The sequence below is a fragment of the Eublepharis macularius genome, chromosome 1 (genome assembly GCF_028583425.1).
Source record: "Eublepharis macularius isolate TG4126 chromosome 1, MPM_Emac_v1.0, whole genome shotgun sequence".
NCBI classification, from domain to species: domain Eukaryota; kingdom Metazoa; phylum Chordata; class Lepidosauria; order Squamata; family Eublepharidae; genus Eublepharis; species Eublepharis macularius.
Genome location: NC_072790.1, coordinates 218,299,012 through 218,312,809, shown reverse-complemented (window position 1 = coordinate 218,312,809; position 13,798 = coordinate 218,299,012). Strand labels below are relative to the sequence as shown.

The 13,798-nt window shown below is 42.7% G+C and overlaps 1 protein-coding gene across 3 annotated transcripts in view; it reads right to left on the bottom strand.

Moving 5' to 3' along the window:
- Positions 1–3,075: 3,075 nt before the first annotated feature.
- The window catches only part of CTSB (cathepsin B), a 38,049-nt gene continuing 27,326 nt past the window's right edge, over positions 3,076–13,798 (bottom strand). For all 3 annotated transcript variants that reach the window (XM_054987804.1, XM_054987791.1, XM_054987796.1), the window contains exons 4-10: positions 12,945–13,059; positions 10,927–11,045; positions 10,454–10,539; positions 9,087–9,233; positions 8,299–8,415; positions 7,450–7,578; positions 3,076–4,640 (exon numbers count right to left, since the gene is read on the bottom strand). In XM_054987804.1, the coding sequence (XP_054843779.1) occupies positions 4,543–4,640; positions 7,450–7,578; positions 8,299–8,415; positions 9,087–9,233; positions 10,454–10,539; positions 10,927–11,045; positions 12,945–13,059 (811 nt within the window). In that variant the 3' untranslated portion in view covers positions 3,076–4,542. The remainder of the gene's footprint in view (positions 4,641–7,449; positions 7,579–8,298; positions 8,416–9,086; positions 9,234–10,453; positions 10,540–10,926; positions 11,046–12,944; positions 13,060–13,798) is intronic.

Here is a 13,798-nt window from a genome sequence, read left to right as displayed (position 1 = left end):
TGGGGGCGGGGTGTGTGTGGACTATTCACCTAGCATTGGTGGCAGGCTCTGAGGGAGGCCTTTACTGAAGGGGTGGAGAAGGGCCCTAAAGGGGAATCAAACCTGGCCAGAAGCCACCCTGAAGTTCATACATGGGTTTCCAATACCCACCTGAGTATTTTGCTGTTAACACCTTTATCCCTCAATTTATAATAAGATTAAACCAAACAAGTTTCTTCATCTGTTAAGGGGCTTTTGACTGTCAGGCTGAGATTGGTCACGGCACTAAAGTGTGGTATAGTGGTTAGTGTCAGTCTAGGATCTGGGCAACCCAGGTTCAGTTCCCTACTCTGCCATAGGAGCTTGCTGGGTAGTTTTGGGTCAGTGACATACTCTTAACTACTTCGCATGGTTATTGTGGGATAAAACGGAGAGAAGCATTCTGTAAGCCACCTTCCATCCCCATTGGGAAGAAAGGCGGGCTACAAATTAAGTAAATAAATAAGAGATAGTGTTATAGGCAGTTGGGTCAGAAAACTTGAGATGGATTGTGATAGCAGAGGGTATGTACATAGCTGTGTTTTGTGTTGGGGTAAAAACGAATCTGTGCTTCTCCTCCATTACCTGAATTCAATGATATTTCTTAATCTTTCTCCATGTGCTGTTTTCCTGACTTTACTTCAATGGCTGTTACTAGGCAGGGGGAGTGGCAGGACTTTTTCCAGAATTGTTCTGGCCTTTGAGGTCCAGGCTGGGCACCAAACCACAAAACAACTTGCTACCACCTAACTTGCAAGGTTCACCCAGGCCTCGTTGCTTGCTCCTGTTCAACAACAGCCACGCCAGTGTGGTATAATGGATAGAGTTTCAGAATAGAATCTGGAGACTCAAGTTTGAATCACCACTCTGTTGTGGAAGCTCACAGGGTGATTTTGGGACAGTCATAAATTTTCAGCTTAACGTGCCTCACAGATGGGTGAGGATAAGGTGGATGAAGAGAATGATGTAAACCGCTTTGGGTCCCCCTTATGGAGAAAAGTGGGATATAAATGATTTATTTATTTAATCATATTTATATTCCACCCTCCCCGCAAGCAGGCTCAGGGCGGATAACAACAATATCAGTAAACAACAATAACAAGTAAATATCAGTATAGTCAAAGATGAGGGCCAGATAAAAATTAGGTTGGGAATTGGTGGGAAGGAGGGAGGTAGTGTAGTGAGGGGGATTCAAGGGGAAAAGATAGGTTGGCTGGTGAGTAGAAAGGAGAACAGGGAGCAGCTATGGCATCGGCTGGGGGAGGGTGAAATGAAATACCCCCTGCTAGTCCTTATGGGTCCTCCACATAGTCCCATCTGTGGATACTTTTATTCCAGAAATTGGGGTCATGAACAGACAAGAAAGATCTATTAACCTGAAAAATGCTTGAGTGTGAAGAAAATTGCATGGGAAAAGGGATACAGGGGGAAATAAAGAGGCCTATGCATATCCTTGCAGGTTCTCTCCTATTCTAATATTGCCCTAAACTTGTGTAACAGGATATTAGAAGTCACATCCTGATAATCTGAGTTTTTCATTTTGCCCCTGTGATTACATCAGCCTGGTGCAGGCTATAACTTTCCTGTAGGTTGTTTCCAGCCTTGACCTTAAGATGCTAAAATGGTTAAAAGATCTGCCTGTCACATTTTTTAAAACAAGATTTCTCTCAAACCATCCTGCAATAAATAGAAACTAAATACTCTAGCCTTGTGTGAAAAGGAGGAAGTCACATCCCAGGTGTAGCTTCAGTCTACAGACTGTTCTGTCACATTGGAACTCTTCAGAGCTGATCCGAGTCTGTTCCCTGATACTGCTGCAGTTTGGGATTATCTTTCCTACTAGGGTGAAATTACAGTAAAGGAGAAACAAAGACTACAGCAATTTTAGGGCCCACGCCAGCCCCAGCCTCAGTTCATTTCTATAATGTAGGTGGTATGTGGTTTGTGTATTTGCAGCAAGTAATGTTCTGGGTCGGGAAGAGATAAGGCCCTCTTTTTAACAGAACTACACTGCATGTGCTGTAGAAACCAGAGAAAACTCATCACAGTGGTGTCTTAATGAGTAAAAGAGATCTCGCTGGAGCTGTGCTTGCTATGTCACAAGTTTCTCTGGATCCACTTCCAGGAAAGGATTTGATCTATCTAGTATACACAGAATGTGCAAGGGTATCATGCTTTCTGCCTCAGCGCACGTGCTGCTACAGATTTCTTTTTAGTAGAGGCAGGGCCTCCTATCCTTCCCGTAATGCAATGTTAATTTGTGTCACGTGGTGGCAACTCAGTGGGTGCTATGCTGCCACATGAGGATTAAAGGTTCTGAACACACTGAACAGCACGGCTGGAGACAAATTGTAAGACTGTTAGCTTTAATACCCCACTCCAAACATGCAACTGCTTCAAGGTTGTACTCTCCTATCCCACTCCATTACATTCCTCTTCTTCCGCCAACTCTACCCCATCAGTACTCATATGCTACTTGTTACCCATGCAGCCTTCTTAGAACTGAATGCCGCTGCAGCAAATCCAAGACTTAGACTGAGTTGTGTAAGCAAGCAATTCTAAATGACCTTTGAATTCTTTGCTCCTTATCTAGGCAGTCTGTCTGCACTCCCTCTTCTAGTCAACCACTTCAAGAGCCAGCGGCTAGAGTGCCGCCAGGCTAACATCTGGGCAACCCAGCTTCAATTTCCCACTTCGCCATGGAAGCTTGCTGGGTGTCCTTGGTTCAATCATAGCCTAACCTATATCACAGAGTTGTTTAGAGAATAAAATGGAAAAGAATTATGTAAGCCACCTTGGGTCCCTATTGGGGAGAAAGATGAGGTATAACTGAAGTAAAATAAAAATGTTTTTTTTCCTGAACGGCATGAATTACCATTCTCAAAACTGCACCCACCCCACTGAGAATTTAGGCCAGACTGTGGAGATACAAACTCTAGGGCAAGCTTCCCCATGCTATAGCAGAAAGTGCTGCGTGGACTACCTATCAAAACACCCACCACGCTTCCAGAGTGCGTTTTTAAAAAGAAATCTTAAAGCCACATAAAGACAACCAGGCACTGTTAAGGCAGAATTTATAGTTATACAAAATGGCACTTTGCTACATAATGGGAAGGGCTAAATCAGCAAGAAAGAAGTAGCCACTGTGCAGACAGAACACTCGCACAAGGAAAATCAAAACCGGACTCTTCCCCCCACCCCCTCTGCCTATGCAGACTGAGAGCTCTCTCAACACAGTTTTGTTTGTTCTGTAACTACTCTGTTCAAGCTGTGAAGTAGTTGACTCTTCTTTACTCCTCAATGGTACGACACAGGTGAGCAAGTTACCCCGCTCCAGAGCAATATGATCACTTGTATAGACTCCCTAGCTTTAGAGGATTCTTGCTTAAAAAACACCAAGAAAAGATGATGACTGGCTCAATTGGGGCAGCCACAAAGCAATATTCATACAAACTGCATAACTAGTGAATAAGAGCTAGATTAGTTCATCACACCTAATGCTCCCCCTCCTGAAGCAGTAACTCAGTCCAAAAAAGGAATTTTATTTAATTTGTCTGCCTATATGTCCTGAACTACATCCCAGTAGCGCTATATGAAGATGCTTAGCAAGGTGCTGTTGCAAAGCATGAAGTGTTCACATGCATATGTATGTTGAGTGAATCTAGGAGTAGGTTAGTGGCATCCATTGTCAGTGCACTATCAAAAAATCGACAGTTTTTCAACTTGCATATAGTCCCCTTCCCTATCCTGGGACCTTTTGTAGTCCTTACAAGCATGATTTTGAACAGGCTAGGCTGAGAGACTGTTCCAAGGATACTCAAGTTTTAACCCCTATTTTCCATATTAGGAGCTAACTCCTGTCCCCTCTGCATCTTACAGGACTAACATATGGCTTCTGTAAGAGACTCGAGCGGGCTTAGCAACACTTCTATCTAATAGCAAGGAGCAGAGCTATGGAGGCCTTGCCATCAACTCTTCTCCAAGCAGGTACATACAAAAGCCAGGGTGCAGTTCTACTGTGGGCTTGGGATGCAAGACGGTGGCACCTCTCTTCCTCAGCCATATCCCAAAGAGCAGCATACAAGATCTTTGAGGTCACTACTTCACCACACAGTAGAACTTCTCCTGTGGAATGCATGCTCTTTTGCTACTGCCTTTTCTGTCAGAGAAGGTAGTCTATGCCCCAAATTCCATCAAGAGAAAAAGAAAGATTTCCCACAAAGAATCCCCATTTTGTAAGGTCAGGTTTATCTCTATATCTTGTCTGCCATTTTGTCCATCAAGCAGCCATAACCTTGTACATTCAACACAAACAAGTGACCCTGCCACTCCAGCTGAAGAGCGTGACTGCCAGAGAGCACAGTATTATACATTTTTTAAAAACAAAACTTTAATAAAAGAAGCTGAAGTCTAAAATGTCTTCTCTGAACTCAGGCTTTGCAGCCATAGCTGGCAACTCCACAGGTATGATTAACTCCAATGATTTGTAGAATTAAAAAAAGACAGTCTGGGTTCAGAAGAACGCTACAGGCTATTCCAGTAGCGGTCCGTCCTTGGGATGCCGGCAACAATCTCAGATTCGATTCCGCAGTGGTCCTGTCCTCGTAGGATTTTAAAGTAGCCTAAACAGAGACAAAATAAAGGAAGTCTTGTATAGCACTGTATGATTTTTAACCCCTACATTTGTGAGCTTTTCAATAATAACAACAACATTCGATTTATTTACATGCACTAACATTAAAGAGAATGTCTATAAAATGATCTATCGTTGGTACCTGACACCAAAGAAAATTGCGCTAGGGAATGTGAACATGTCTAATAAATGCTGGAAATGTAAAAAGCATGAAGGATCTTTGTACCATATGTGGTGGACTTGTGAGGTAGTCAGGCAGTACTGGGGGGAAATAATAAGAGTAATAAGTGAGATTTTACAGTTTCAAGTTAATAGGAACCCAGAACTCCTGCTACTGAACTTGGGAATGGAAGATATTCCAGCACAACATAGGACATTACTTTTTTACATGACAGCAGCGGCTAGACTTTTGTATGCGCAAAAGTGGAAAGTACAAGAAGTGCCAACTATCGAGGACTGGATTCACAAATTGCTGTACATGGCGGAGATGGATAAACTGACAAGAAAACTAAGAGACCTTGATCCAGGACAGTTTAACACAGATTGGGAGAAGCTGAAACAATATTTGGTGAAAAAATGGGAGGTGGGAGGAGAACTGTGGCAGTTTGAAAATTATTGAAGAAAAACAAAAGAAGAGAGAAGTGACTATACCGGGGGGAGGAGAGTTAAAGAAGAATTACTAAGCAATTATTCTATTTGATTATTCTATACAGTATTAAGTAATAGTTATTATGTGATATATAAGAATAGAAATTAATTAATTAATTATGTTGCTGGCAGATAGGGGTGTAATTGAGAATTAACAGAATTAAAATTCATGAATACAAGAAGGGGGGAATGAGAAGTAGCATATAGAATATAGGTTAAATTGATTGACTTATGCTGAAGGTATTTTTGGTTATAGCGATATTTAGAAATGTGCAGAACATGGGTCAAATTGATTGACTTATGTCGAATGTATATTGTGTTTATAGTTATATTTAGAAATGTGTAGAATATGAGTCAAATTGATTGACTTTATGTTATAAAGATAAGAGATATAAGAGGAAGTAAAGAGTAACATATAGAGTATAAGTTAAATTGGTTGACTTATAAATGTATTCATCACTTATGAGTACTCAAGTTATGTATAGGGAGGGATAAATTGTTTGTCCCATACTGATGACATTAGAATGAATAAGTTAGAGTACAGGATATTGAGAATATTACCAGTATTATTACTATTGAATAACATGCCAGGAATGTATTAGTTAGTTGATAAGTGAAGGGAAATTGACTTAGCACTGTGTTATAATAGACTAGCTTAGAAGAGTGTGAAAGTATATGTTTAATTGACAAAATAAGTTGAAATGAGTAGGGGAAGAATAGACAAAGGGTTGGAAAACTGTTGGAAGTCAACAAAAGGGGGGGAAGGGAAGGGGTTAGAACTGGAATATTAAAGTAATTTGATTGTTATAAATGACAAAATATTTCTAATTCCAATAAAAATTTTTTTAAAAAAACATTCGATTTATTTACTGCCCTTCAGGACAACTTAACACCCACTCAAAGCAGTTTACAAAGTATGTTATTATTATGCCCACAACAATCACCCTGTGAGGTGGGTGGGGCTGAGAGAGCTCTGAAAGAGCTGTGACTGATCCAAGGTGACTCAGCTGGCCTCAAGGAGAGGAGTGGGGAAATGACACCCAGTTCTCAAGATTAGAGTCCCGCTGCTCTTAACCACTACAGCAAACTGGCATCAATTGCTCTAGTCAGTAGACACATTTAAATATTTTTGCTTATATTGTTTTGGCATTCTTAGTTTGCTGAGTTTTTATTTTTGTTAAAATGTTTTCATCTGGTGCTTACACACCAGCAAAGGCAACACCAGGTGCACCTCTTGAGAAAGAATGCAGCATCTCAAGCAAGACCATCCACACATGCAGTGGATGATGGTGGCACTCCCAGAAAGGCCTCAGATGGTCCAGGTTTGCTGGTAGGTCAATAAGGGATGATGATGATCCTGGAGTTAAATCCTTACTTTTCACCAAGCCTGGCCTCCAACATAACTCCTTACAGAACCAGTTTCCCCCTGCTCCCAGCTAGACAGGTACAGCAGCAAGCCAGCCAAAAGCCGATTTCTAAATCTGTCATTGCTGGTAAATGCTTTACCTTGGGATGTGGACCAGCTCAAGGGTATGGATGCTGGTTGTTGTGGGTTTTGCGGGCTGTATTGCCGTGGTCTTGGCATTGTAGTTCCTGACGTTTCGCCAGCAGCTGTGGCTGGCATCTTCAGAGGTGTAGCACCAAAAGACAGAGATCTCTCAGTGTCACAGTTCCACACTGTGACACTGAGAGATCTCTGTCTTTTGGTGCTACACCTCTGAAGACGCCAGCCACAGCTGCTGGCGAAACGTCAGGAACTACAATGCCAAGACCACGGCAATACAGCCCGCAAAACCCACAACAACCATCGTTCTCCGGCCGTGAAAGCCTTCGACAATACAGGTATGGATGCTGTTTTTAAAAAGTTCAGAGCCAACACTTTGACTTGCAGCCACCAGAGATCTCTATATGTAAGATGCATTTGGCATAATAAGAGGAACCAGAGTGCTGGATTCTGGCTATTACACAGATAAGACAAAGTGACTGGCGCTCTTGCATATATCTGGAGTAAGCAATAGGACTGGGTTCACCACTGCCTCCCTGAAATGTGGTGCTATTCTTATGACATCAGCATGGTCCCACATGAGTCAATATTAACCTAGGAAATCTACTCAAAACTCCAAGGGGCTCAGAACTGTTTGGTCACTTACCATTATCACCCCAGTCTGTGTTCCAGGAATTAGCTGCCAACCAGTAAGGGGTACCATCTTCTACCCCCCAGCCAAGGATTCGGATAGCGTGACCTCCAACTTCTTCTCCAGAGACATGCTGATAGACGCCTGCAGGGGCAAAAAAAGTTGTAGCTTCCTTTAATGTTGGATCTAATGGCACTTACTACAGTTGCTACTCAAGCTAGCCAAAGGTATGCTTTAGATGAGGTACCTAGAAGGTACAACTTACTGTCTCATGCCTAAGTCTTGATGCTCATAAAGGAGATTTAAGAATTTTTCTAAAAACACTGCATGTTTTGCAACTGAAGAAACCTTTACTATAAGAGCTGGGAATTTCCCTCCTACCCCCCACGATGGACTCTGGTTCCGGACAATCTGGTATTATTGGTATACTGAACGGATGCCCTCAGTGCATCCTATTCATCACGAAGGAGGAGACATGCAGAGACCAAAGTAGGAATTTGTTTCCACAAAGTTTGACCCAAATCCAGAAATATTTGAGAGTTTGGTCGTATGGAACCTTCATAGTTTTTGCTTTGAAGATTCAAGTGTACAGGTGACTTTGAAATCTGTAATGAGAACACTTTACACAGTAGTTTTCAAAGTACCAAATTAAGCTAAGTTTAATGCTTTTTCTGCTAAAAACTTGGATTAATCCAGTCAAATTCTTAAAACAGCAGAGCTGATTTAGGTCTCTTCCACACCCATCCCTTTAGTTATACACCATCCTTATCCCTTATGTGAGGTATATTTCTAATATACCTGCAAGCTAAGGAGTTAAATGCAGGTACCACTTTAACTCGAAGGCATTTAAACATGTTATCTTACCTGATTTGTACATGAGGAAGTCAGCATACACTGAAAAAGCTCCCTCCACTGGCCCATTCTTGTAGATCTCTGCCATTATTTCCTTTTCACTGCGAGGGACACTGTAAGAGGTAACTCCTAGAAAAGGGAGGGGTGGGGGGAAGAAGAAATGACCTAGAAGTTGATATGGAGATTTCAAACTGTTTAGTCCAGATTTGCTGACCTTCCACGGTTAGCTTCTCACTAACCCACAGTAGCTCCTGGCTCTAAGTTTCCTTCAGATACATTCTCAAGCTTCTCCTAATCCATAGGGACTAGAAGCATGTTTTTCTTTTTTTAAGACAAGCTGTATTACATGCAGCAAAAACTGCCTAGTTGGCCACGTGAACAACAGCATGGAGACACCATTCAATGGCAATGCACTAAAATGCAATCCCGGTTATAGCAATCCCAGCTAATTTTTAATCACCTCCACTTAAAGCTGGAGTTTAACAGAGAAGACTGGCGGTGCAGAAGTTTCCTGCATCTTTGTATTTTTATTAGAGTTTGCAGTCTTCATAAGTAGCATGGGAAGTCCTTACGTGATTAATTTAGTATATTTTTATCCTGCCTTCCTCTAAAGAGCTCAGAACAGCATATATTGGTCTCTGTAAGTCAGACTGACAGAGCGACTGAGCATTATAGTGCAGCAGGGATTTGATCCTGGTCTCCCAGATTCTAGTCCAACTCTTTAACCATTACACCCAAGCAGCTTTGCAGCTTGCAGGCCTATCTTCAACTCAAGTATATATTTTCATAGACTTTATTACCAAAGTGTTTGTCATGCTGGTATGATGGAGCGTAGCCTGCTTCACACTGCTTCACACATTTGGGGGTGTCGCCACCTTCACCCGTGCATGGAGGTCGGGATCCATTGATGTGGTGCTCACAGGGTGGGATAGAATATGGCCTGCAGCCTGTCAGATGGAAGCCAAAAGAGGAAGTCAAGTAGTAACCTGGAAGGACCTTTTCATGGGGCAGTTAATGCTGCACCCAACGAAACCCAAGTTTTGTAACCAGAATAAGCCAAGCAAACACACACAAGGTTTTCAATACTTTTTGAGTAGGGAACAGCAGAATAGAAAGTATAGTCTACAGCAGGGGTGCACTGCACAGTTACAAGGGCAAGATCTTACCCTGATCTGAGCTAAGCAGACTGCACTGAAAGTATAAGGGGAGAGGTTACGGCTCAGCGAGAAAGCATCTGTTCGAAATGCAGAGGGTCCCAGGTTCAATCCTGGCATCTACAGTTAAAAAGATTGTGTAGGAGTTGATGCTCCTGAGAACCTGGAGAGCAGCTGCCAGTTTGAGTTGACAATAGTGACTGTAATGGACCAATGGCCGGATTCAGGCAGTTTCACATGATTATCAGTCTCAGGAACTGAAATGAAACAAACATGTACCCCTACCCCGCTTCAAAATTTCTGGGAATGCAAAATTTCAAGGAATCATACATCTGGCAGGCTGTGTCTGGTTCACAGTGCAGATTAGAAAATCATGGTCTACTGTATAGGCAGTAAGGATCAAGCGTTGGGACAGCCTTGGCAAAAAATTATCCAAGAGACAGACAACGTCTTTGTTCTTCCTCGTGATGCCATTTTGCATTCAGTTTACATGCTGCCAACTGGCCTCTTTTCTGTTTGTTCCAGTGTCACCCTTGTAGCTCAGGTGAGCCATGACTGGGGACTGGCAGCTGTCACAAAACCGTATTTTGACAGCACTATGACACCTGCATTTTGAAATTCATTGATTGGCCTAAACAGGGCCCTTACAAGGTCAGAAAGGCTGGAAGAGGTAACCAAGCGGTACCCCTGCATTTCAACACCAGAGGCATAGGATGCTGTACTATAGGGACTGCCCACTCCCAACACTAGTTCCACAAGGACCAGAACAGACAGTCATGCAAATACAGCTACTGTAAAGCTGGAAAGGCCAGAGGATGGGGGCAGGCTTAAGAGTGCAGAGCTACAACAGAAAGTGCCAGTGAAAGTTTACCAATTGGTAGCTCAACTGTACTTGTGCAAGATGACTAACAAATGGGATAACCATAATGGGTGAAGTGGGGGATAAAAAAATATGATCTACGGGAAATTGTTGGACCTCCCCACTGAGCCTTCTAGGGTGTAAAGTGACTCACCAATATGAGAGTCATAAAGCCCACCAGATACCAAGCCCTTTTCAGTCCAGTACTGCCATGCACCCGTAGGATAGCCTCCATTACACCTGCAAAGAAAGTAGTGATTAAGCACAACTTATCTTAGGTTCTCATAGGAAATATAGATAGGATAAGAGAGATAAAATGTCTGTAGAAAACTGGGAACATCCCCCACCCCTGGAATAGCTGTAGAGCCACCGTGGTCCTTGACTGGGAGAACCTTTAGAGCCACTCATGATGCCCCTCCTTCCCTCATTGTGAATGGATGAAGTATTTGAGGGGTTTTTTTATGTACAGATAACTCTCAGTTCACCAACCCTTGCCACTTTTTTAAACAAAAAAGTGGTTGACTGAACATGCTTACTTGAACTCTGATGGTTTCAACCCAACTGGGAACTTTTTGAAGTAGAGAAAAATAAGTCACAGTGGAGCATTAGGTTATGGAGATCACTTACCCCATCCCACATTCAAAACCACAACAAGACAGTAAGTCTTCAGCAGAGATCTCCACATTCACTTTGGCATTGGTGTGAACACAAACTCGGTCTGAAATGGCTTCCACTGCACCAAATGCCTACAGAACGACAACCCCAAGAGTCAATGTAAGACTTTGACTTCCATCTCCTGAGTCCTTACTACAAACCAAGAGCCTAATATTCCATGTATTTTATTTGCTTTCCATGTCTGTGCACGGAAATGCCCTGGTGCCCTGAAAGTCTACAGAGAATTTCTTGAGCCGGGTAGAAACCTGGAATGAGTCTCCCCAAATCTGTGGACAGGATCCCACATCTTGTCCCTCTGAGCTTTTTGAGTGACAAAATCAACCCTGAAAAGGAGGGTGAAGGCATGAAACCATCTTGGTTAAGCTGCCCATCCCCCCAAAAAAACATTTTAAAAGCTCATCTGGTGGGAGGGGGGAAACGACAACGTTGTCAGGGGAACTTATGCTCCCTCCCCCGGAATTTCCACCATACCACCCCCTGACATTTCTCGCACTGCTGTTTGTACAGGAAATTGGTGGATGGACGGACAAGCCCTAATGTCAGATACACATTAGCCCAGGATAGCTAACTACTTGCTCTTTCTAGAATCTGAAGGCAAAAACAGAGAAGAGAATCACGATGACTGCTTTGAGCTCTTTGGAGAAAAAACAGCATAAAAATCCACCAAGAGAGACAATAACAATCTCTCCTGTTTGATACTCAGAACATGGGAGGTGCCCGTTTCATTTAACAACCGTTATTCTTCCTAACAGAAAGACTCCTAGACTCCATAAATTGATCACATTTTTTTTTACAGCCAAGAAAGCCAGCATTACATCTGGGAATACTTCCAGAGTGATCAGCTCCTTCTCTAGAAAGCAGCAATCAATCACATCTGTAATGGTTAGAATGCCTGACCAGCACCAAAGAAGACTAGGATTTTAAGTCTCTGCTGAGCCATGAAGTCCATTGGATGACATTGGGCCCTTCCCACACATGGCCTCATCTAGCTCCCAGGATTGTTGAGAAGATAAATTAGGGAGGCCTCTCTCAGCTCCCTGTACTGGGCAATCCCCTTTTCACCCCACTGGTAGATGAAAGGAGTTAAAACCCGTCAATCAGGGCTCTTGGAATCCCCGACAGGGAAGGAGGGGTGAGTTGGAATAAAAGGCACATGTTAATGATCATTTTCCTCTGGTAGGTCAGGATTTGCCCTATCCCACTGCTACTTCAGAGGGAAGCTGACCGAGAACATGTGCCCTTTCTAGCCAACACACATTGACTGGCAGCAGTAGATTCACCTGCTTAGGGATGTGGTAGATTTCCCTTCACTGGTAGTCAAGGAGCAGGTGGACAAATACTTGTTGGGGAAGCTTTAGGCTGTTCCTGCATTGGGCATGGGATTGGACTAGACGGTCTGTAAGGCCCCCTCCAGCTCTACGATTCTTCCAAAGAAGAGTGAAGTTTGGGAATAGACCTCAGTCTATGTAGTAAATGCTCAAGTAATTTGTATACAGTTTATTCCTGAGCACCATAAACTCTCTTTCCCCTACAGAGGGAAACAAGTATAGTTTTGTTTTTGTTTACTTCAAGCTTCCTTCTTGGTATAAGAGTAAATGAGTTTTTAAACAAGCTAAATACCAAAGCTGGAGACAAGGCAAGAGGGTCTCCACAGATTCCATATTTACCTCACAGATGGCTAACTGCCCATGATTTCCTAAACACATTCAGGCCAAGGTTTAAGCAATTTCCTGGCCTCTTTGCTGTTTAAGTTTGCTGGCAAAGGGGCAGGGTGGCATGGGTACTAGTCCTCACAGTCAATAAACTATCATGTTGCCACATAGAAGACAGTGGCTGTGTATTAAGTGGAGGTTTCCCCCACCAAAACAGAAAAGGCCTTTAGGGTTTCTTTCACCCACCAAATTAATTATTCCCACTTGAACCCATGCCCAAAGAGACATCATACCCTGGCAGTCAAAGGTTAGCCTTACCCAGCAAGAGCCACAAGAACCTTGATCTCTGATCTCATTAATTGTTGGACAGTTTGGCCACTGCTGCCTGGAGTCAAAGCTATCAGGTAAATCCATGTCACCTACAAACTCTAACCTGCAAGTGTGGGGGAGAAAGGAGAGAAATGCAAACTAAGCATGTCAGGTTAAGCCATCTTGCCCAGAATTTCAAACAAACATACTCAATAGTACAATGCTGACCAGCTAGGTCAAAGTCCCGTGACATTCTCCTGACTACAGCACATCCCTAAAGACCAGAGGAAATTTCGCAATACACCAAGAAAACAAGCTTTCCCCCCAATCCCACTTATGGAATCAACTATGCAGAAGAACTCTCAAGGTTCACGATCTGTTTCAGAAAGATGCAGAGTGCAGACTCATCCTTGTTAAAGCACTGAATATTTTTAGATTTCTGAATTAGCTGAATCCCATGGCCACAGCTATGGTTTATGATACTTGCCTATAAGCTGCTCTGAGAGCTTTAGCTATAAATCGGGTTACAAGTTAAGAACATTAAGAAGGTCGTGTAGTATTAAAATTAGGGTGCCATTTATTGAAAGTTACAGCTTATCCTATGGCTCGTATCTGGGTTAATAACTGAACACTCTTATGCAGATGTTTCTGCTTCCAACATCCCAGCATTTTTCAGCATGCTAATGATTCAGAAGTCCCATTTTAATCTACTACTGAAGCAAAATATTTTGTTGTAGTTAATGTTCTGAGAACTAGTCTGTGCATGTGAAAAAAAAAACCCTTGGACCAGGAAGTTTGTTCTTGTTCCAGAAAACCCCAATATTGGTTGTTATGGATTTTCCGGGCTGTATAGCCATGGTCTT